Source organism: Caretta caretta, chromosome 4 (genome assembly GCF_965140235.1).
Source record: "Caretta caretta isolate rCarCar2 chromosome 4, rCarCar1.hap1, whole genome shotgun sequence".
Lineage (NCBI taxonomy): Eukaryota > Metazoa > Chordata > Testudines > Cheloniidae > Caretta > Caretta caretta.
This window is the reverse complement of record NC_134209.1, coordinates 135,241,489-135,265,565: the sequence shown is the minus strand read 5'-3', so window position 1 is coordinate 135,265,565 and position 24,077 is coordinate 135,241,489. Positions and strand designations below refer to the sequence as shown.

General features: G+C 43.6%; 1 protein-coding gene across 1 annotated transcript; it reads left to right on the top strand.

Annotated features, from left to right (window-relative positions):
* The first annotated feature begins 5,454 nt into the window (after positions 1 to 5,454).
* NICOL1 (NELL2 interacting cell ontogeny regulator 1) lies at positions 5,455 to 20,511 on the top strand. Its single transcript, XM_048849100.2, has 4 exons — positions 5,455 to 5,589; positions 5,741 to 5,898; positions 11,534 to 11,622; positions 17,495 to 20,511. Exons 2-4 carry the CDS (start codon positions 5,766 to 5,768, stop codon positions 17,558 to 17,560), a joined length of 288 nt encoding a protein of 95 aa, XP_048705057.1. The 5' UTR covers positions 5,455 to 5,589; positions 5,741 to 5,765; the 3' UTR covers positions 17,561 to 20,511.
* The last annotated feature ends 3,566 nt before the right edge of the window (positions 20,512 to 24,077 follow it).

Here is a 24,077-nt window from a genome sequence, read left to right as displayed (position 1 = left end):
CAGGTGCACTCCGTGCATGGCAAGGCTCCAACTCTGCAGGTGTACCTTCTGAAGCCGTGAACATAAGGTGCTTGGGAGTGGGTGCAGAGGCTCCGCCACTGAATGGATCCCCGTGCCCTTCTCTTCGATGGACACAGATGTCAAGGTGGCTATTCTATCCATTAAGCAGCATCTGCCAGTCTGCAGTCTTGGGGAGGTGCTACTCCACTCCTTTCCTCCCCATTACTCCCCAGTGACTGCAGACAACTCGAAGGCCATCCCAAGATGCTGACAGGAGACAGATTATTCTTTCTGTTCCCTTAAACAAGTTGGAGCACCTAAGTGAGTACCACAGGAACTAAATTTCTTTTTCTATTATTATTATTATTATTATTGTTGTGCTCCTGTCCCTACCTGCCTACTGCAAAGTGCTAAGATCAAGCAATTGTAAAGGGGAAACTGGCAAATGTCTTACTGGCTCAGAACTGTTTGCATTGATCTCTGGAAAAAGTATTAAAATGGACACCGCCTTCTAGCCTTCCAAAAACTATCAGACTTTATCTCTACATAAAACTTTCTGGTGAAGTCTGCTATAGCCTAATATATTATTGAAAGAAACAGTATGGCCCCAAGGATGGTATAAGAGCACCAATGTTCTGTTTGTCAAGAACATAGCTGAATGCCAGGGAGAATGGGCATGTGAAGTTCTGATTTTGTGCCAGAATTTCCATTTGGAGTTATTTAAAACTAGACTGGACAAAGCACTCACAAATGCCCCACAGGGAATATTCCTGCACTGTGGGATAGACTAGATAACTAGAGTGAAGATGGGCACAAACTGCAAAATGTTACTGTTTTTTCCAAGTTGCTACACCACGCCCGTAACTGTATCTGGTATCCGAGTACCTTACAAAAGATAAATGACACAAAATGAGTAGAATCTGTCAAATGTGGACTCCTTTCTGATCCCTGCCTCAGGGAGAAAATTGGATGTGAGTTGCTCTGTGGTTGTGGGGGGGGAAGGGTGGGGTGGTATTTCAGTTGATGTGCTCACGTGCAGTGGGTATTTTTAAGGCAAGGGCTAAGGAATAGACTTTGCATTTGGACCAAAAAGTGGTGTGGCCTGTGGCTCCTACAGGAATGAGTTCCACAGACTTTGGTCAGCTCCAAAAAGCCCTGTCTTTCTGCACGGGCAAGCTTCATCCTTCCAATAGACATCTCCATTTTGCCAGGGCATTAGGACTGAGACTGGGGCAGTCAAGGTCCCAGATGGAGTGTGAGGTGGTCTTTAAGGTGTCCTAGCCCCAGACTGTGAGGACGGATGCTGAGCGTGGAATTCTGGAGGAAGCCAGCGGAGGGAGGAGACTGCGGGTGCACGTGGCAGTCTGTGTTGCTTTGCCAACGGCCATTTTCTCCGGGCGGGTGCTTTCAAACCCAAGTCCACTACATTGCTGTAGTCCAGGTGGATGCAGTTTCCTCGCCAGCTGGAGGTGGCAGAATACTTTCCCCAGTCACGGTGCGTGCTGGGTGTCAGTCTAGAAGAACTCTTAACATTCAGACTGAAGTGATGAGTTGTGGGTTTGTGTCCTTAACCAGTGGCACCTGCGCTCTGGCTACCTGGTTTTCAAAGTGTTTCCACTGCCAACAAGCATTACTTCTATCTTGCTAAGGTTTAGCTTCAGCCAGCTCTGGGTCATCTCAAGCGCTCCTGAGTTCAGGGGAGTTCAGATCTGGGTTCTTTGTTTGGGTCATTCTAAGGATAGGCCCTCTGATGGGGCGTACAAACCCCACACTGGAGAGCAAGGGGTTAAGGAACAGCTGTGGGCAAAGGCAGCCCCAAAACCTGCCCAAACTGGAGGCAGGGCTGTAAAAAGCAGGGTAGAGCCGTTCAGAGACGGGCAGTGGGAGGGAGCAAACAGCTGCTCTGAGGGGAAATTACTGCCCAGGAGTACCGAGAGCGAGACCTGTGCAAACGCACAAAGGAGAAGCAGGGGTCGGAGTGTGTGGGTCAGAGACTTGGTTGGAGTGATTTACTCTGGGAAGCTGAAGGAGACAGGGGTAGGAAGTCGCCCAGTGTGGCTTAGCACCACAAGATGTCGGATGTAGCTGTCCGCCTTTGGGCCCTGGACTGGAGCCCAGAGGAGAGGGTGGGCCTGGCCTCCCCTACCCAGTCCAAGAGGACAATACTACAACAATAGCCTTCACCTCTGCTGAGAGACCAGCTGGAAAAGACTGAAGTCACCTACTACAGGACAGGCCTAACAAAGAAAATAACAGAATGCCACTAGCCGTCACCTTCAGCCTCCAACTAAAACCTCTCCAACGCATTATCAAGGATCTACAACCTATCCTGAAGGACGACCCATCACTCTCACAAATCTTGGGAGACAGGCCAGTCCTTGCCTACAGACAGCCCCCCAACCTGAAGCAAATACTCACCAGCAACTACATACCACACAACAGAACCACTAACCCAGGAACCTATCCTTGCAACAAAGCCCGTTGCCAACTGTGCCCACATATCTATTCAGGGGACACCATCACAGGGCCTAATAACATCAGCCACACTATCAGAGGCTTGTTCACCTGCACATCTACCAATGTGATATATGCCATCATGTGCAACCAATGCCCCTCTGCCATGTACATTGGTCAAACTGGACAGTCTCACGTAAAAGAATAAATGGATACAAATCAGATGTCAAGAATTATAACATTCATAAACCAGTCGGAGAACACTTCAATCTCTCTGGTCACGCGATTACAGACATGAAAGTTGCGATATTACAACAGAAAAACTTCAAAACCAGAGTCCAGCAAGAGACTGCTGAATTGGAATTCATTTGCAAATTAGATACAATTAACTCAGGCTTATCATAGAATCATAGAATCATAGAATATAAGGGTTGGAAGGGACCCCAGAAGGTCATCTAGTCCAACCCCCTGCTCGAAGCAGGACCAATTCCCAGTTAAATCATCCCAGCCAGGGCTTTGTCAAGCCTGACCTTAAAAACCTCTAAGGAAGGAGATTCTACCACCTCCCTAGGTAACGCATTCCAGTGTTTCACCACCCTCTTAGTGAAAAAGTTTTTCCTAATATCCAATCTAAACCTCCCCCACTGCAGCTTGAGACCATTACTCCTCGTTCTGTCATCTGCTACCACTGAGAACAGTCTAGAGCCATCCTCTTTGGAACCCCCTTTCAGGTAGTTGAAAGCAGCTATCAAATCCCCCCTCATTCTTCTCTTCTGCAGGCTAAACAATCCCAGCTCCCTCAGCCTCTCCTCATAACTCATGTGTTCCAGACCCCTAATCATTTTTGTTGCCCTTCGCTGGACTCTCTCCAATTTATCCACATCCTTCTTGAAGTGTGGGGCCCAAACTGGACACAGTACTCCAGATGAGGCCTCACCAATGTCGAATAGAGGGGAACGATCACGTCCCTCGATCTGCTCGCTATGCCCCTACTTATACATCCCAAAATGCCATTGGCCTTCTTGGCAACAAGGGCACACTGCTGACTCATATCCAGCTTCTCGTCCACTGTCACCCCTAGGTCCTTTTCCGCAGAACTGCTGCCTAGCCATTCGGTCCCTAGTCTGTAGCTGTGCATTGGGTTCTTCCGTCCTAAGTGCAGGACCCTGCACTTATCCTTATTGAACCTCATCAGATTTCTTTTGGCCCAATCCTCCAATTTGTCTAGGTCCTTCTGTATCCTATCCCTCCCCTCCAGCGTATCTACCACTCCTCCCAGTTTAGTATCATCCGCAAATTTGCTGAGAGTGCAATCCACACCATCCTCCAGATCATTTATGAAGATATTGAACAAAACCGGCCCCAGGACCAACCCTTGGGGCACTCCACTTGATACCGGCTGCCAACTAGACATGGAACCATTGATAACTACCCGTTGAGCCCGACAATCTAGCCAGCTTTCTACCCACCTTATAGTGCATTCTTCCAGCCCATACTTCCTTAACTTGCTGACAAGAATACTGTGGGAGACCGTGTCAAAAGCTTTGCTAAAGTCAAGAAACAATACATCCACTGCTTTCCCTTCATCCACAGAACCAGTAATCTCATCATAAAAGGTGATTAGATTAGTCAGGCATGACCTTCCCTTGGTGAATCCATTCTGGCTGTTCCTGATCACTTTCCTCTCATGCAAGTGCTTCAGGATTGATTCTTTGAGGACTTGCTCCATGATTTTTCCTTGAATAGAGGAATAGGCTTGAATAGAGACTGGGAGTGGCTAAGTCATTATGCAAGGTAACCTATTTCCCCTTGTTTTTTCCTACCCCCTTTCCCTCCCCCCCTGTTCCTCAGACGTTCTTGTTAAACCCTGGATTTGTGCTGGAAGTGGCCCACCTTGATTATCATACACATTGTAAGGAGAGTGATCACTTTAGATAAGCTATTACCAGCAGGAGAGTGGGGTGGGGGGAGAAAACCTTTTGAAGTGATAAACACCCATTTTTTCATGGTCTGTGTGTATAAAAACATCCTCACTGCATTTTCCACTTTAATTATGCATCCGATGAAGTGAACTGTAGCTCACAAAAGCTTATGCTCAAATAAATTGGTTAGTCTCTAAGGTGCCACAAGTACTCCTTTTCTTTTTGCAAATACAGACTAACATGGCTGCTACTCTGAAACCTGGAAAAGACTGCGATTGTTCATGGGCCCAGCCCCCAAAGCCCCTGTGCTAAAGGGGAGGACTGGAAATCCTTGGGAGGGAGGTGCTGAAGGACAGGACAGCACTGGACTATACTTCAAGGGGGAGACATCCTGCTAACCGCTGCCTGACCACAAGGCAGCACTGTTGATGGTTGTGCACCTTCTACAGGACATTAACAGAAACTCAGATCCAGAGTTGGCTTTGGATTATGAACTCCCCCAAAACTCAGGGTGTTTATCTCTGGGATATTGGCTTGGGGCCATCCGTGTGACCTTCTGTGATTCTATGTCTGACTCATGGAAACAGGTTGGAAGGCATGACTCATCTGGTTGGCTCACATTCACTTCTATTGGCCATAAGGGGTGGGTTTATAACTAGTGTTGCTTGTTAAGCACGGATGACATGCCCTGCCTAGTACTAGACGCAGAACAGAGTCTCTGCCAGAAAGAGCAAGAGTTGGACACCCGGTGCCTGATTCTGCTCCAGCTGAAATCCTGCTGTAAATGTCTCGCAGCTAAGTAAGGGTTAGGAGCTGTACATTTCAGCATAGCCACATTTTGGAATAAAGGCAACAATCCAAAAATTCATAAATATCTTTGTTATATTACATGTTGCAGCAGTCACTGAAGTATGCCGATGTATGCCCATGAGAGTAAGCGACCATCCAAGAACAGAGACAATTAGTAAACAAAGCAGCTACCATAGTCCTGTCGCTGCCCCTTTAAATCTTCTCCTCTCCTTGGCAGCTCAGTTCTTATATGTTGCTATAGTGAATCTCCATGGCAATGACCCTAATCAGTGAGAGGGGGAATGCAGGGGACGCATGCTCAGTATGGCTGCAGTGGTTCCCTTAGCTGCTTGCTACTGCCATTTCCAAAGGTCTGTCACAAAAGACAGAGGAAGATCAGGCATTTAGCAAATTAGTAGTTTGGGTGAGTTTCATTTCCAAGTGCATGGCCCATGGCTGCATTGGGGTCTGTGTGTGTGTGCATGTGTACCTACGGCTGTCATTTCACATCTGCTTCATTAGGCTGAATGTGCTGGGAGCAAACAGTTGATCTTTCCTATTTCTTCTTGTTTCAGGCTGGGAAGGAAGCTTTAATTCTTGATGATAATAATGGCGTCTCCTTCTGTCTGGAGAGCGATGTGGATGGCAATCCCGTTAATTTCAGTGGTTGGCCTATTGAGTGTGAAGCTGGTCGGGGCCAGTCAAGAATCTGGGAGTGTCATTCCAGCAGAAAGTATGTACCCCTGCCACGCTATGGTGGCTCAGATTCAGAAGCAGAATTTCTGCATTGTTTATGTCCCTTACTTCATCCAGTGAATGCACAAATTTCATGAGCTCCATGTGTAGGCTGCCCTTCTTAATTTTGCTAGGAAGTGCAAATTGGTTTGTAGCACACCAGGAAAGTCAACTAATGTGTGCATTATTATTATTTTTCATTAGCACTTATTTGAAAACAAAGTAACTACTAAATATTTATCTGATGTTATCTTAAACCTGTATAGTCTTAGGCCATTTTTGTTTTCTTCCAGAAGTCTGCAAGAAGATACTCTAGGTGTGCAATTGTACACATGAAATCCTTACTAGTCTGGATGCTGTTACACGCAAACTGTTGCTTAGTTGTGCTAGGGTGTTGCAGGCATGTTTTTTATGTTTTTTGTTATTCGGTTGGAACAAGGCATATTGGGCTGGATTCATCTTTGGTGTAAGCCCAGTGGATTTACACAAAGGAATTTGACCCACAGAGTTTATCCCTGACATGGATGTGGAATTCTGGAATTACACTGCTGTACATCAGAGCAAAATATTAAAATGTGAGGTAGCCATCTGAGCACAGGTCTGGGAGCCAGGAACTCCCAAGTTCTAATCCCAGCTTTAGCACTGACTGCTGTTGTGGCCTTGGGCCAGTCACTGATTCAGTTTCACCCAGTGAAAAGAGGAGGATAACAGTAACAGAGATGATGTGAGGATGTTTTGAGAAGATAGTGTTGTAAAGTGGTCTGACAATGAAAAGTGCTCCAGAAGCGCAGAATGGCCACTCCCTAGAGTGATAAAAATATCAGGCAGCTCTCACGCAGAGTTTTAAAAAGTGTGGAAGGTGACTGCATAAATAAGACTGGTCCCTAAACATAAATCAATGTCAGATTTTATCACAGCCATCTCCATCCATTCTCCTGCCACCAAAGCTTTTAATTCAAAAGTTGATTTGGTCACTACATTTTACTTTCCTGGGATAACATAGCTGCTTTTCAGATGAACCCTTGGTACCTACATGGGACTAGAGGGTAAAATCCCCTGTTCTGTTCTTTTCTGTTCTAGTCTCCTCTTTATTAGAGAGACACTGTTAAATTCTGTTTTTCTTGTTCTATTCAAACTCTTCTATCACCCTCATCACTGTAGTATCCAAGCGCCTTCCAGTAGTGCATTAATATATGTGCCCTGTGCTATGTGTTTATATTAGCAAAGGTGGGGCAAACAAGTGCACTTTGCACATTAAATGGAAGGTAGTGAAGCGTTTTGATGGTTCTTTGTTCGTGGCAGTTCATTCCCCAGTCGTGGGCTCCTGACTCCTTCACAGATGATCTCCCTCTGTGTGGTAGAGAGTTCTAGTGAACAGCACTGTCAACCATGCTCCTCAGCCCTGAGCTTTTAGATACCCTAGACTCAGGCTGTTGAGCACCTTGAAGATTCAGAACGAGGCCTTGCCTTTGACATAATATGGTATGGGAAGAGGCCAGTGCAGTGAGTGGAAGACAGGTATGATGTACTCCTGTAGCTGGTGCTGCTATATAGCTTCTAGGTGGCATTTCCTGAGGACCTGCGACATTTTGCCCAGGTAGACAGCATTGCTTGCCGGAGCCCAACTGGGAAGTGAGAAAGGTGTGTGTGTGTAACGGAGGGCAGGTCATTGTCTGTCAGGATAGCTATAAAAGGTAGAATGCTTTGCCTGTGATGCTGCAATGTGAGAACTTAATGCCAGTGAGGAATCCAGGGGCATCCCTGAGTGAATTGTTGGTGAGTATCTTTAACCAAAGGAGACTGCTTGTGGCTACAAACTACTCAAAGTGCTTTCTTCTGCCCACTTCCTTAAGTTCTGTCTTGCTTGGATTCATCTTCAACCAGCTGTTCTACACCTGTGAGCTGAGCTTGCCCAATCTTGACAGTAGTGGCATGGCTCTATGGGATGAAGGATAGGTAGAGACATGTGCCACCTGTGTATTGTTATCACCTAAGTGCATGTCATCTGACCAGTTCACCTGGTGGCTGCATGTAGATGTTGAACAGGCCTGGAGAGAGTCCTTGACTCTTGAGGAACCCCACAAGTGAGGGGTATGATGGTGGAGGTGTTAAATTAGTATGGACCCTACATTTAAGTTTTGTCAAAGAGGGGGGTGGGTGAGGGAGGCTTTCCAAACCTAACAAACCCAGTGCAGGAGAGCATTTGCACTCCTTGCTGCTGCAAGTGAGAACAAGGACACTGGCAGATAGTTTCTGCAGTGTGGGAATCCTGCCAGCCAAGACTGCATGCTTCAGGGCAGGCCTGGGAGATGCATGATGAAGTGCACTTTGCTATTGCTATGAGCAGGAGCACCATGTAGCTTCCAGCTACTGTGTGCTGCTGACCGCAGTACACATAAGAGTGCTCGGGCGAATACCAGGCACTCCCTAGCTGGCAGACTACACCCTCTTGGGCAAGTGGTGTATGGGCTGATGAATTTACTGGTCCTGCCTGCTAGAGTTCTCTTGACCTTGTCTTGCCCTGCTGTTTGGGGTGGAAGGAGGCTTCAGATGCCCGGTCCTGTTTCCCATTTTGCTCAGAAGTGAAGCAGAAAGCAGGACCTAGCTGATTATGAATAGTAATTAGCAATGAATAATCAGTACCTCGTACTTAGTGCTTAACATCTGCAAAGGACTGTGCAAACATTAAACAATATCAATGTTTTTAGAATAGTTTTCTTTAAATTTCAATGAAAACCAATTTTAATAAAAATGTAAACCTCTCCTGTTGTGTTTATAACCCGAACACAACAACCTTATGCTGGTGCAGGAGAGCTTGAAAATGGGAACCAGCCAGTCTAGTTTCACAGTCCAAGCTGCACAAAATGCAGAGTAAATAAATTGCACACGTGACGGAAAGTAAATTAGTCTTCTGAAATTATTTCGGTTTCAATTGTTTACTAGGAGGACCGCAGAAACAGAAGCAAGGCATTTTTCAATTTCCATGTAGACAGAATCCATTTAAATTTAATTATACTAGAATCTTGAGTGTTCTCATTCTGCACAAACCTGTTAAATCTTCCCCCACAAAATGCCAGCTGGTCCCCACTCCTCAGAAAAGATTGAATAGCAGATTCAGAATGTTGTACTGAGCTCTCGAGGTCATCACTGTGGCAAAATATACTACAGTTTGTGTAGGTGCATCCTATAAATCATTACACACAATTAAAACAGCCCTGCCCTTGTTTATTTGCTTAGGGTGAAATTTGCCTGTGTGCCGAGGGACAGCACAAGGCTGATGCTCCACATTCAGAGTGTAACTGGGGTTAAGTGGCACATAGACCTTGAGATGACCCTCTTCAGAGGTGAATTTCAGCCTCACTCTAGCACACATCCTTGGGGAATCTTCACTGTCTCCCAGTCATCAGTGTGAGATCCTGCAAACTAATGCCTGTCAGTTTCTGCCCTGCTCGCTGATGGTTTTTGTGAGGGGCGTTGTCAGCGTTTGACTGCCGATTGCAGTGTCACTGCCTTATGGAGACAGAGACAGGTGTCTCATCTTGAGATGAGCATTTCTTACTTTCATTTTTGCACCACCAAGTCATGATGTCGTAAATGTTTTAGTGACCACAACTTCAGCGTGGGCAGCTCCTTACCGTACCGAGTCATCGCAAGACTCTCTTACAAAAGACATGCAGTAATTTAAGAAAGTAGGCTGCGATGCCAAGCTAGTAATATGTTCACTGATAAAAGACGGAGAAAGCTAGTCTTCTTTCCGCTGGTTCTCATCCGGTGCTCAGCAGTTAAAATGTGATTAGACCAAAAATCTTTAAAAAAATCCCCTTTTGTTTAAACCATTCCAAATCTGAGTTACTTTAAAGGGCCAGCCCCTCTCCACCACTCAACCCAGCCCTGGAGAAAAATGCCTTTGCTGATGACACTTGTCGTTTATAGGGGAATGCCTCTTAATGCAGCAATGTCCATGCCTGGCATGTTTCAAAAGCCAATAGTTGTCCTCTGCAAAAAGGATCGAGAAAAATGGAGAAGAGTTAGAAATTTGAGTTCATATCATAGGACAGCAACAGTGGAGGTTCAGAAAAATAGGATCTCTGAGGAAAGGTTAAAAGAATGTGGACTGTTGATGTCTTGCCTTAGTCTCGCTGTAGACTGATGTCCACGTACGTACAGATGTGCTATAAAGCAAACAGTTCATTCTCATCACAATCATCCACATTAATCAATGAGAATACAATTATAAACTACAGACAGTAAAGTGTTAACTTAGAAAAATATTCATATTGCAGTAGATAGTCGGTTATAAATTGCCAAGGTGTTAAAGAAAGGCTATCACTAAAGCTTTTGAACACTACAGAAGATATTCAACTGTCAGAAATGCCTCAGACACAATGATACCCTTCCTGATTAGGTGGAAGAGGGAATAAAAAAAAAAGGATTAAGTCACTCTTACAAAATTATCATAAAAGTGTTTTGCTGGTTCCAGAATGGGGATGGGGTAAAGGCAGTTTCCAGCTATCTGAGTCTCCTCAGTTCAAAGCTCAGCCAGACGTGAATTTCAGTGTGTAACAACGTGAGAGATGCTTGCTCACCTCATCCACACAACCAAAGCACTCGTTTGACTTCTGTTGCAAGTTAGAGGAGCCTCAGGGCTGCCAGAACTTTTCCTGGTGGATAATGGCCCCCAAAGGGCTGTTATGCCTGCTGTGGATTGACGGAGCACAGAAGTGCTTTGGCTACATCCCTCTCCTCATTCCTCTTTTGATACACTCCCTACACCAGGGACTCCCCCACCCTGAGGTTCTCGTCAGCTGAATGGCTAAGGCAGCTTTCTGACCACTTTGCATTGTCAGAACAGCACAAAGGGGCTGTAGATGGGCCAGGATCTGGCTCCCTTTCTCTGGGAGTGGATGCTCTATTATCATTGTACATCACAATCTCCTTATTTCCTATTTATCCAGAGGTTGACGTTTTATATGATGTATTTCCCTTCAGAGGGCAGGCTTTCTTAATTCATTAGTCAAATGCAGGAGACTGAGATCTAGACCAGTGTTGGATGGGCAGTGTTGGTGTTAGCCCATTGGGGGCCCTAAGCAGGAATATTTCCCTCCCCCCCCACAATATGGCAGCAGCTGAAAGGAGGAAAACCCAGATTGGGCATGTTCCCTCGCCAAGACATGCATGAGGGCTTCTGAACAAATAACTTGTCTGTATCATTTCTGGAACCACTGAAAATGTCTCCATAGTGTCTTGTCCTGCAGGGAGCTGACCCGTTCATGTGAGGGTCTGAGTGCTTCCACTCCAGGGAAGTGAATGGGAGTTGAAGGCATGCAACACCTTCCAGGGTCAGGTTCTTCAGCAGCTTTGGTCCAGGTTTTCAAAAGCAGGTGTGCAAAAATGTGCATCTATATTTGCAATGACATGTGAACAGGGGATTTGCACATACAGGCATATACTTTTGTGTACGTGCAGCCCCATCCTGTGCATGCACACTGGGCATTTTGTGTGTGCAACCCAGGCCCATTCACGTTGTTAAATGTACTTTTCTCGGAAATACAAGATCATATTTTCTCTTGGCATTGCCATGATGTCAATTCCATGTGATTTCAGTGACGTCTTTCTGCTGCATCCTTTCCCAGGTCGTCCTTGTGTTGACTGCCATGCATTTGAATTCATGCAGAGGGCCCTGCAGGATTTAAAGAAGACTGCGTACAATCTAGACACACGGGTAGGTGTTACCTTAGAAATGATACTTAGGCTTAATGTACCAATTTGCCTTGACTGAGTAAAGCTGACATAACATCTTTTGCTGACTCATTTTCATTTCAAACAAATAGGACTGTACTATGCAGATGTATTGGGGACAAGCAGAGATTAGTAGATTTTAAGGCCAGAAGGGACCATTGCGACCATCTAGTCTGATTTCCTGCATTACACAGGCTAGAGAACTACAGCAACTGGTTCCTGCATATAGCCCACATAGGGAGAAGGAGAAGAGGAGAGAGAAGAGTAAGAAGGGTGACTTACCTTTCCCATCACAATCATAGGCGTGTAGGGCTACAAAGAACCTTGAGAGGCCATCCCCCTGTGATGAGGCAGGACCAAGTATACCTAGACCAAGGGTGGCCAAACTTACTCCGAGCCGCATATGACACTCTTCAGACATTTGAGAGCCGGGGTGCGCCTGACGGGCTCAGGGCTTCAGCCCCACGGGAGGTGCCTGCTGGGGCTCGGGGCTTCAGCCCTGCTCCTGCTGAAGCCCCAAGCCCTGGCAGGTGTGCCCCACGGGGCTAAAGCCCCAAGACTCCCCTCCCCACTGTCGACACATAAGGGAGACAGGTTGGGTCAGGTCGCCCCGCCCAGGTTTGCTGGCCCTGCTCGGTCACATGGTACCACTGGGCCCCTCTATGCATGGCAGTTACTGGAGCCAGCAAGCTGGGGGCTGCGGCCATGGGGAGAGGCAGTGGCAAACAGCTGGGAGCTGCAGGAAGAGCCGCTGCTTTTGCTGATGCCTCTTCCCTGGAACTAAAGCAGCAGCCCCTCCTTGCAGCTCTCAGCCACTGCCTCTCCACCTAGAGCTAACACCTGGAAGCTGCAGGGAGGGGCCACTGAGGGTAAGAGGTGGGGCGGCGTGTCTGAGGGGCATGACTTAAGCTATTGCAGGGCCAAACCTTTAATTAGTCCCCCAACACTCAGCAGGCACCAGTCATCTCTGGCAGAAGCCCCTAACCCCACCACCCCACTGCAGGGTAGAAACCTTGAGCTTGCCCCCCGCCCCCCCACATCTGGTAGGTGGATAATGGGGAGACGGGGGGGTGGGCGGGGCTCCACAAGCCACACTTTCAACTATAAAAGAGCTGCATGCGGCTCGCGAGCCGCAGTTTGGCCTCCTCTGACCTAGACCATTGCTGAGTGGTGTTTGTCTAACCTGGGTTTTTTTAAACTTTTCCTCATAGGTCTGGTTTTCTAATCTTTTCTGTTGCTCTCCTCTCTACTCACCACAATTTGTCCACATTTTTGTTAAAGTGTGATGCCCGGAATTGGACACAGTGCTCCAATTGAGGCCTCACCAATGCCGAGTAGAGGGGTACAATTACCTCCCATATCTTACATACAGACTCCTGTTAATACAGCCCAGAATGTGTATCTGCCTCACACTGTTGGCTCATATTCAATTTATGATCGACTATAATTCCCAGATCCTTTTCAGCAGTACTAGCCAGTTATTCCCCATTTTGCAGTTGTGCATTTGATATTTCCTTCCTAGATGAAGTATTTTGCACTTGTCTTTATTGAATTTCATCTTGTTGATTTTGGACTAATTTGTCAAGGTTGTTTGTATTCTAATCCTGTCCTCCAAAGTGCTAGCAACCCCTCCCAGCTTGGTGTCATTTGCAGATTTTATAAGTGTACTCCCCACTCTGTTATCCAAGTCATTAATACAAATATTGAGTAGTTCTGGAGCCAGGACAGACTCCTGCGGGACCCCAGTAGATACGTCCTCCCAATTGGACAGTGAATCATTGATAACTACTCTTTGAGGATGGTCTTTCAACTAGTTTTATGCCCCCTTATAATAATTTCATCCAGACCACGTTTTCCTAGCTTGTTGTTTGAGAATGTCATGTAGGATTGTGTCAAAAGCCTTACTAAAATAAAGATATATCTATTAGAGCAAGAACCCTGTCAAAGAGGAAATTAGGTTGGTTTGATATGATTTGTTGTCAAATTCATGTTGGCTATTACTTATCACCCTATTATCCTATAGGTGTTTACAAACTGATTGCTTAATCATTTGGTCCAGTATCTGTCCAGGTATTGAAGTTAGACTGACCTATCAAAAATTCCCTGCAACCCCTCCATTCCCCTCTTTAAAACTAGGTTCTTTGTTTGCCATTTTCCAGTCCTCTGGGACCTCACCATTCCACCGTGAGTTTTCAAAGATAATTTCTGACGGTTCTGAGATTGCTTCAGCTAGTTCCTTAAGTACCTAGAAAGAATTTCAACGATCCCTGCTGACTTGAAAACATCTAACTATTATATTTATTAGAGCATAAGCTTTCGTGAGCTACAGCTCACTTCATTGGCTGTAGCTCATGAAAGCTTATGCTGTAATAAATTTGTTAAGACTCTAAGGTGCCACAAGTACTCCTTTTCTTTTTGCGGATACAGACTAATACAGCTGCTACTCTGAAATCTAACTATTATGTAACCTGTTCTTTCCCTATTTTGGTTTGCATTCCTTCCCTTGTTATAATTAACCTTTTTAGTGAAGACTGAAACAAAACAGGCACTGAACATCTTAGCCTTCTTGATGTCACCCATTATTAGCTCTCCTTCCCTTCTAAGCAGAGGACCTACACTTCCCTTCATCTGTCTCTTCTTCCTAATGTATTTATAGAACCTTTCCTTGTTGCCTTTTATGTCCCTTGCTAGGGGTAACTCATTTTGTGCCTCAGCCTTTCTGATTTTGTCCCTACATGCTTGTGTTATTCTTTTGTCCTCCTACTTAGCAATTTTTTGTAGGATTCCTTTTTGATTTTCAGTCACCACTCAGCAATGGCTGTTAACAGGACAGCAGCAGAAGGTGGAAAGTGGAGAGAGACAGTAGAGCAGCACTGACAAAAGGGAATGGGAGCACAAAGGAGGAGGAAAATCTTATGTGGTGTCACATTTACACCCATCATTGCTGCCAGTTCATAATAAACCAGCTTAAACAGCTCACATGGGTGCCCAAGCATTCTGGTTGCTTTGCTGATGGCATGGTCAGTACGGTATACGACATGCATGGGTTTTCATGTTTGGGCTGGTTCACATTAGAGCTTTGAATGGGTTTAACACAATCAGTTTAGTTAAACTTGGTGCAAAACCCAAACATAGATGCACTTAGGGAACTGAGCACTGATATAACCTAAGGCATGAATTTAAACAGATATCATAAAACCATAGCAACTCCCTGTGCGGTTGCTCTTTTTTCAGCATCAGAGTGGTCTTGTTGGTTTAACTTAAGTTGTTTGGGAACAGGTTTACATTAATCTGAACTAAGAGCATCTATACAGGAGTTTGCACTGGGTATAACTATATTGGTATAAAAACTGATTTAAATTAAATCACCTGTCAGGGATGGTTTAAGTGTATCTAGTCCTGCTTCAGTGCAGGGGGACGGACTAGATGACCTTTCAAGGTGCCTTCTACCTTCCTATGATTCTATCTTGCATTATAGGAGTCAAATGGTGACTGATAATGGGAACAAACTACCCAGGGAAATGGTGGGTTCTCCATCTCTTGAAGTCTTCAGATGAAGACTGGCTGCCTTTCTTTAAATTGTGGCTTAGTCATTTACAGCTTAGTGGGATCAGTACAGGAGGTAACTAGGTGAAATTCCATGGCTTGTATTATACAGGAGATCAGACTAGATGACCCAACTGTCACTTCCGGCCTTATGAAAATTTCACCCTCAATTATCCTTATTCCAAGTCAGAGTTTGGCCCATCTCATCTTTTTGTGAAGTTTTACGGCAAATTAATTTAATGTAATAACTCTAAATATTCAGAATACCTTTTACAAGAGCACAGCCTGCAGAGTAATGTTCTTTTAGGGGACTCCTGGGACCAATGGTGGCATTGATAGGGATCTTTCTGCATTCATTAGCTTTTGAGATTATTTTTGAACACTCCCAGATCATCCCTTCCAGCTTGTATAAGGACTGTGAGACTCGCATAGGAAGCATGTGGTGGAATGCCAGTGCGTTGGTCCTACACAAGTATTCAAATCCAAAGAGCTGCTGTGGTGCTAAAATAATCTTATGTTGTCTGCTAGGCTTATGACAACAAGAATGTTCGCCTCGCACAGCTCTGAATCACACAAAGAGCGTCGTTTAATGGCACACACTGCAGCATCAAGCCAATAATTGAAAGCAAACAGGAAAAATGAGCAAGCCTTCCATTCTAATGTCAAGGTGAAAGGCAAAGCTTTTGCATTTAAAAGAAAAAGGGGTTGGGGGAACATAGTGAGGAGGGGAAAGCAGTTGAATCACAAATCAGGAATAGTGAAATTTACCCTGTGCAGAGAGCTAGCACAAAGCCAATGTGCTATTTAAGCTTACAAAACAGGGCTTCAGTTAGAGTTAGAACCTGAGCTGGCTGAATTTCACCCTAAAATATGTCTGAACTGGAGTCTGTGGTCCATTATTATTATTATTTATATTACCACAGTGCCTACGAGACCCTGTTGTGCTAGGCACTGTACAAATACAGAATAAAAAGATAGTCCCTGCCCCAAAGCGCTCACAATCTAAGTATAAGACAAAAGAGTCTACAGGTGGAAACAGACAGACAATGGGAACACAAGAGAACAATGAGGCAGTTCTGGTCAGCCTGATAGGCAGCAATTTTAGCACAACAGCTGCCTACCTAATGTCAAAGTTTTTTTGTAGGCATCATGGCAAAGGAGAGTTGGCTGGTTAAAGGTCCTGTTAGTTCATTCAGGTTATTTACTCAAATTAATGAACACTTATTGAAAATGCCAGAACACAAATGTTTGTGGTTTACCGTAACCAATCTGGACAGGCCTTGTGCAGGCTCTCTATGTCAGGGTAAATTTCACCTTTCCTGATCTGGGATTGGATTTAGCCTAGGTAAACCATGAAAGGTTACTTACATCCAGCAACAAATGTTTGTGAAGTGTCCAGATACTGTTGTCATCGCTATCTTGAGTTAGTGCCAACAGTCATGTTTTTATTGTGAGTCCTGTGATATTTGGTCTGAAAGCCCCAGCTTCTGTAGTGATGGGAGTAGGTGGGAGTTTCAGCTTTCATTTTTTTAAAAGTAAGTTTCTAACCCTCATGGTTACAGAGAAACATTACCCCTAAAAGCACTAAACCAAAAAGTCAAATAAAGACATTTATTTGTTTGTTGTTTTAATCTTGAATTTTTGAGCTAGTCTCCTGGGTTTTGAGAGTCTGACTCATGATTTCTGAGCACTTGGGTTTGGCAGTATTGTAACAGTATGTAACTGTAACATAAATTAACTCCAGTTAAAACAGGACCACAAGCTCAAGCCCAGACCTACCTTGAAAAGGTCCAGATTCAGAAAAGTTGGGGCAGGGAAGTTAAATTGCCAGCCCCAAAGAATTCACTGGAGTTGTTCTGGATTTACAGGTGTGTAGCTGAGAGCGGAATCGGACCCTTAGCACAGTAAGTGGTACTATTAAATTATACAATTCTGGGCACATCAATAGCTGATGTCTTCCTGTTAAGTGGAAGGAATTAAGAGTGTGACTGAGTGGAGTTTTGCCCAGAATTTATAAAAGACACTTCAATAAATTCTGACAATCTAACCCCTTGAGGTTAACTGTGAAAGTGAAAACATTAAAACCACCAAATATTTTCCATGCAGTTTAGTCTGTATTCCTCAGTTCTGAACATGCTTATTATGTACCAGTTTGCCAGGTAAGTCACCATATAAACCAGCTATAATAACCATGATTTCTCATTCCACAAGGCCCCCTGACAATTGCGGTGCTGAGGGATTAGATCTAATCAATTATATATTCCTTTAAAGTGATATATTAAATTCCATGATTTAATGTTCTTTTGCAGACAGAAACCCTCCTCCTGAGAGCAGAAAAGAGAGGCCTATGTGATTGCTTTCCTGCAATGCACTGAAATGAGCACTGGGACATGGCCAATGGACATTATTCATTTTAAAAATGCTATTGAATAAACTACGGACAGATTTATTGAGGATAGGTTGTGAGCATATGTCACAATGTAAGGAAAAGATTGTTTTCATCTGTACAAATTCAACTGAGTTAGACCTTTTTTGCTTTGACATAGTTGATCATTACTGTATCTCTTGTCACACATGCTGAAATGTCAAAGAAGAAACAGTGCCAAAGTTGCACTTCTACGATTTATGTAACAATAGATTTGCATTATTCTGAAATTTCAAGTCAAGTTTTGCCCTTGGATGTTCAGGCTAGGTCTTCCACAGATGTAAATTAGCATAGGTCCACTAAAGAACTACACCAGTTCATACCAACTGGGGATGAGGCCCCAAGGGGTTTCCATTGGATTTACTGATGACTGACGATGGGTGTATCCAATGTCAAAATATGACCCTACACATCCAAAAGCAGCTTATTCTACAATGATGTTCAGCTAAAGAGTTATCTACAAAAAGTCAGTTTGATGTAGAAAATAATGGTTAACATTTACTGCTTTGCAGTGTGAACAAAGCAGTTATCTATCATATTAATATACCAATTGTATCAGTATCTAGTATGTTATATACCGTTATTTGCATCTCACAACATACAGCCATACAGTAGATCTGATCTTGGGGTTTGGTTGGGTTTTTTTTGGGAGAGGGGAGAGAAAGGGTTAACTGGGCTGCGGGCGTGGGAAGGGAAAGTAATCAGCAACATTAGCAATCACATGAATGCTGCCTGGCAGCTTAACAGGATGTACCTGCCAAAACTTTCTGAAGAAGTGCCCTTTATTAAGCAAACCACGTATTGGATTGAACCTTTCAGCTGACCTTCTTCACATGGTTTTGGCAGAGGCTCTACACAATGACTATGCCTCACTTAAGTCCCCGGTAAGTCCTATTTTGGGGAGTTAAGTGGTGCTTAAATTGTGCATAGCCTTTGAGTGAGCCTTCTGAATAGGCATGAATTTCACCCTAGGATCCTGCTGCAGCAAGCTGTTGATTGTTTCCTGTCTGGTGATCCTGCTAAGTGCCTTCAGCTCCACACTGCCGTCAGTGGAAAATGAGGGTGCTCAGGACCTCTGAGGAGACACGCAGCAGTCTGCACTAGCTGGCCGTGTTACTCCTTTAAACCTTGCAAGTGAAATATGATCCCTTTTCAAGTCTTTCATCTCCATTTTGTTTGCCAGGCAAACCTCTTGTGGAAAAGTCTTATAGAAAATAACAAACTTTCTCCAGGGTTCTTAAACCATCTTGTAGAATTAATAGAGAATTATATCCTGGCTATAGAATGCTATAGGCTGGTTTACAAGTTCTATAGACAGGACAGTATTCTCTGTCTGAAATGACCCAGGTTTTCAGAGTAATATCTGTTCATTCTCATTGTTTAATTCCTATTGAATTCAATAGCACCTTTCCAGAAGTGACTGACAGGTTACTGTCGGGCTGCTCAGGAATGGAGGGGCTTCTACTTTTTTTCCTTAATGAAACAATTAGCTTTGAAACATTTATTATCATAATTACATACCTATAAATTACATACAAAGTGAGATATGGGGAAGAACGTCAAGATTCGCTTTGGGGTTACCAGTGTCCCTTGGGCTACAAGTAGTGTCCGAATTGCTAAACATTTTGGCAAAACTGGAGGATGAGGCGTTCTAAGCACAACACCCGCAGGGCTGTAATTATAAAACCATGCTGGGGCTCAAGTCCTGACAGCTTGCAGGAGGCATCCTGTAAACAGCTTCCAGGGTGATATACCTGACTCATCTGAGACCCTGCTGCCAAACACCAACATCCTGTTGAACATCTCCAGATGTTCATTTGACATTTACAACAACCAGTAAACAGAAATGACTCACAGTATCCGAATTCATTGTCAGTGGTGGAGGACCTTACGTGCTGCGGCTCTCTTGGGCCTGATCCTGCAGTCCGTCAGTTTGGATGAAATTCAGCCCCGTGGGGAGAGCCAGCTGTAGATCTGTGCATCATTTAAATCCTCCTTAAGATGTGGGGCTCAGGTGGGATTTAAATGCATCAACCTTGAGCTGGCTTTCTGCATGGGGTGAATTTCACCCTGTGACTTCAACAGGAGTTTTGCCTGAGAAAAGACTTTAGGATTGGGCCCCACATTCTCCAGGGAAAGGAGAAACCTCCTCTCACTCTTCATTACAGGTGTGAATCATGCCTTGCACCTTGCAAGAGAAGCCACTTGTGCAGATCATCAGGGACCAATATTTACTGAGCCTCCTGTGCAGATCCTCCAGTGAAGTCAGGAAGAGTTTTGTGTGTAATAAGGGCTGCGGGACCAGGTTATAAAATAGAAAACTATTTCTAGTCTCATTGCACCGTGCTCTAAAGTAGTTCACCATGGCTAGTGGGTAGCTGTAGATGTCTCTGCTACAGATCACGTATTTTTCTACAGGCAGAAGACATTAGGTGAAACCCACCCCTTTGCAAAGAGACAGCACAAGGTCAATGCACCACTTAACTCCCACTTGGACTTAAGTGGCCTTGTGCTGACCTCTGCACAAGGGGTAAATTTCACCCTGTATGCATCATTGAACCTGTGGATTTTCTAGCACAGCCTCACCCTTTGGGGAGTGGGGGTAAATATAGTATCCATGGCTTTCTATCAATATTTTGCACGCTTATTACTGTTGCAACACCTTAAAGAGTCTGGAAAGTCTTACAAGCAAATAATATTGTTTGGTATGTCATGCATTGCATTTAGAAAGTGGTCGATAGCATTTGAATTTTCACACATGCATCGTATCGTGAGTTCGAAGCAGAGTGAAAAATAGGTGGATGTTTGCCATGTAGAATTCATTGCAAGTTCCCAGCTGTGACGGTAACCATTATGTTGTATGTACTCCTCATTGTCTATAACAATAAAAGATGAGCTGTATTACAGCGCTTAAAGTGCCCTTTTTATTGCTTTGGAAAATTGCATACATATGCAAAAATAAATACTGTCTGTTAAATAAGAAGAAAATCTGCAGTGGAGTTAAGAGTCTTATACTAGGCACTGTATTTAAATACACGCTCTTGTTGCTTATGTATAAAACCTAATTCGTTCGCTCTGGTTTAAAATTGAAATTACTGTGAGTCATTTTATGTCTTTGAGGGAACTTCTGCATCCTGAAAGGATAAAATGCAAGTTTCTTATAATTAGCAAGGATGTTTGGTCTAGTGACTTGAGTGTGGGGCTGGGAGTTAGACACTTCTGAATTCTAAGTCTGGCGTGTTCAAATAGCTTGCATGCCATGAATATGTGTTTCTGTTCATGCTGAAATCAGTATCTGCTCAATTTTTGAACCCACTGGCCCAAATTCTACCCTCACCTGCCCATGTGTATAAAACTACAGCTTGGATTTTGTAAGGTGGCCTCATTTTATTTTAAAAGGATTGGCAGGGGACACCATTTTGAAAGTCAAGCCGTTGCATCCTGTTCCTAGAATTTTAAAATGTGAAGTGCAGAGCTGAAGTATTTTGATTCCAAATCCCCGTAGCACATGTTACAATTGACTTTGTATTTCTCACTATGGTTGAGTTGGCTCCAGGACTTCAGTCCAATCTGTTGTGTAAGTGCATCCTATATATGTAAAATAATAAATAGAAGTCTTGTCTTTTCTGAGCTTAAAAGCACTCTGGCACTAAAGATAGATGCTGTCTACAGCACATGTTGCTGAATATCACCAGTCTTCTGCCCACTGATACTGCAACATGCTTTTACTATGCCATGCATTATAGATGGGAACAGGATGTTGATAATTCTAACTTTTCTCAAGAGGGTAGAATTGCTCTAGAGTGTTAGTAAGGAATTCATGCTGTATAAAAAAGTGAGGGAAGTGAGGTGTCACTACAGATCTACATTATATGCAAAGCAGCATTGGTGTTATAACAAACCTATCTTCTGTGAGGTTTCCTTTTCTTTTTAATTACTTTAAATAGTACTCCTGTACCTCACTGGTCGGACGTAGGAGGGAGTTGTACAGGCCAGGGTTTAATGGGGTACAGTGTAGCACAAATAAAAACTCTACTGTAGTGAGGCAGAGTGGTTAGAGGACTGACCAATGGTCTGGGCTCCAGGAACTCTTGAGTTCTAACGCCCCTCATACTCTGTGGCCTACGCCTGAAGAACATTCAACAGGAGCTGCAAGTACTCAGCACCTCCTAAATTAGGACATTTATTTGTGTAATTAGGGGCCTGATGCAAAGCTTAGTCAAGTCAATAGGAGTATTTCCACTGACTTCAATGGGCTCTAGGTGCCTAGCTTTAGACATCCAAGTTTGAAAATATTGGCTTCAACATCTCTGGGACAAATTCATCCCTGATGGAACATCACATAGTAGATGATTACCGCTCTATGTGTCTCACTTGCCCCATCTGTTAAGTGGGAATAAGTATCTTTGTAGAAAGAAATACCAGAGTAATTGCCCAAAGCACAGATATATCACTATTGTAAGGTGGAGTCTTTTGACTCTAGAATGCTAAATGCTTCTTTTTGAAGGGGAATGCTGTAGAGGCTACTTAGCTAATGTTTGTACAGTGCATTGAAGATGTAAAGTAGAAAATATAATGCATTTCAGTAGTTTTATGAAATGACTGATTTTTATAATGGGTGAATAATGAAAAATCTTTTCTTGAAATATTGGTTTGAATATTTAAATGAATTTGCCTCAGTTGTCTCCATGTTCCTTTCATGTTTGAACATTCACGTGGTTAAATGTCACTACCACGAATGGACGCAACAGCAAATTCACACCAGTAACCTGAGGCTAAGGTTCTAATCGTCGAATCAGGGACCAGACACCATACCATGTGATTTATGTGACCAATCACAACTAAGTGGCACACCCAGAATTGCAAGTCCTAGAGCAAATAAGACACACACAAAAAATTGAGTAATTTTGAATGTGTTGAATAAGAATGAAGAATAAATTGCAGCAAATTGCAGCCTGTTTAGAGACATTATGCAACCAAAACAGGAAAAAGCTATCAAATAAATTAATATAAATACATTATTTCTTGCAAATAATTAGCTCCACTCCAGCCATTACCAAAGCACACCCTCCAGAGAAGCATTGTGAGGGGAATTGGGATTAATTTATACTAGAAAAAGCTTACAGAGGGCCTGATTCAAAGCCCATTGAAGAAGTCAATGGAAAGACTCTCAATAATTTTAACAGGTTTTGGGTCATGCCCCGCTTGCAGAAAAGTGAGCATTGAAGAGAAGGATAAATGTAAGTTAGAAAAAAAGAGACACGTAGTTAATGGCTGGGAATGTGTGTAAATAATGTGGACTCAAGAACATATGGAGAAAAATCCCAAGCAGCAAGGGACCTAAATTACACTATGTCCATTTGCAATCTTCAGAAATTTCATTGTGCACAAGAGGGCTTCCTAAATTGTCTCCCATCAGCGTAGAAAGAGAGAGAGAGATTATATCTAGCCCTGCATGGGAGGAAGTTTGTATCTATCCCCAGAAAAATACAGGCTGTGGGTTTGGTTATGTATTGAATAAAGAACAAAGTACTGTAAGGTAAAATAGATGTTACCGATGCTCTAATTCAGAGGAATATGTCAAGGTACACTATCTGGAAACTAAAACCATATTAATGTATTTGTTGTTAATTGGGTACCACACATCTTTGATTTAAAAAAAAAATCCTCTTGTCCAGCAAAATTGGATTCTACAAAAGCAAGAGACTAAAAAAGATACCCAAAGGAGGGGAACAAACCTAGATCTATGCTTTTAACATGCAATATATGTACTTTCAGGATTGAAATGTTCAGAGAAGCACAATGATCAAGCAAAGTTTACATGAGAAGTCAGAATAATTCTTTCCCTGATTATAGCTGTCTGCCCTTGCAAGCAACACAAGGAGTTCATTCAGGTCAGAACCCATTCTAGGTTATTAAAAATGTAGTATACATACACTCTTATAGTATGCAATGCTTAACCCGTTGAAAACAGCCACTATGCACATTCAGCTGTCTCATCTAAGCACGCCTTTGACTGGCAGTCTGGAAAATGGCTGCTCTTAAGGACTGAGGTTTCATGGTATTTGTGCCCCTGAACATTATTACATTTCACTGGAACTAGAGAAGCTGAGAGGATTGGCAGCTAACCCTCCCATGGTTCTGTAAACGGGGGACAGTTTACACCATTCACTATTTATATAGGGGATTTTTGTTATTATTTCTTTAATCTTGTTGCTCATATTAATCAGCATATTTACTAGGGTAACACAGTATCCTCATCAGTATGTTGGTAGAGAAAGATACCTCCTTTCCCCCCCGTAATAAAGGGATCCTGGAAGATGGTTGCTAGTCAACATTTCTTCCCACCCCAGTCCAGAAGAGATGGAAGCTATAGATTAAAAGCAATGGAGGATTCCACCTTACTACATTCATCACAGTGGAATATTTACAGCATGAGGTGAAAAGGTATTTACGTACTACTATTA

What these genes read in the sequence shown, in the direction of transcription:
- NICOL1 (XM_048849100.2), top strand. Translation starts at nt 5,766, where the DNA reads ATGATAATAATGGCGTCTCCTTCTGTCTGGAGAGCGATGTGGATGGCA. An exon ending in GAGTGTCATTCCAGCAGAAA is followed by an intron (nt 5,899 to 11,533) that starts GTATGTACCCCT and finishes ATCCTTTCCCAG; the next exon opens with GTCGTCCTTGTGTTGACTGC. An exon ending in CGTACAATCTAGACACACGG is followed by an intron (nt 11,623 to 17,494) that starts GTAGGTGTTACC and finishes GTTCTTTTGCAG; the next exon opens with ACAGAAACCCTCCTCCTGAG.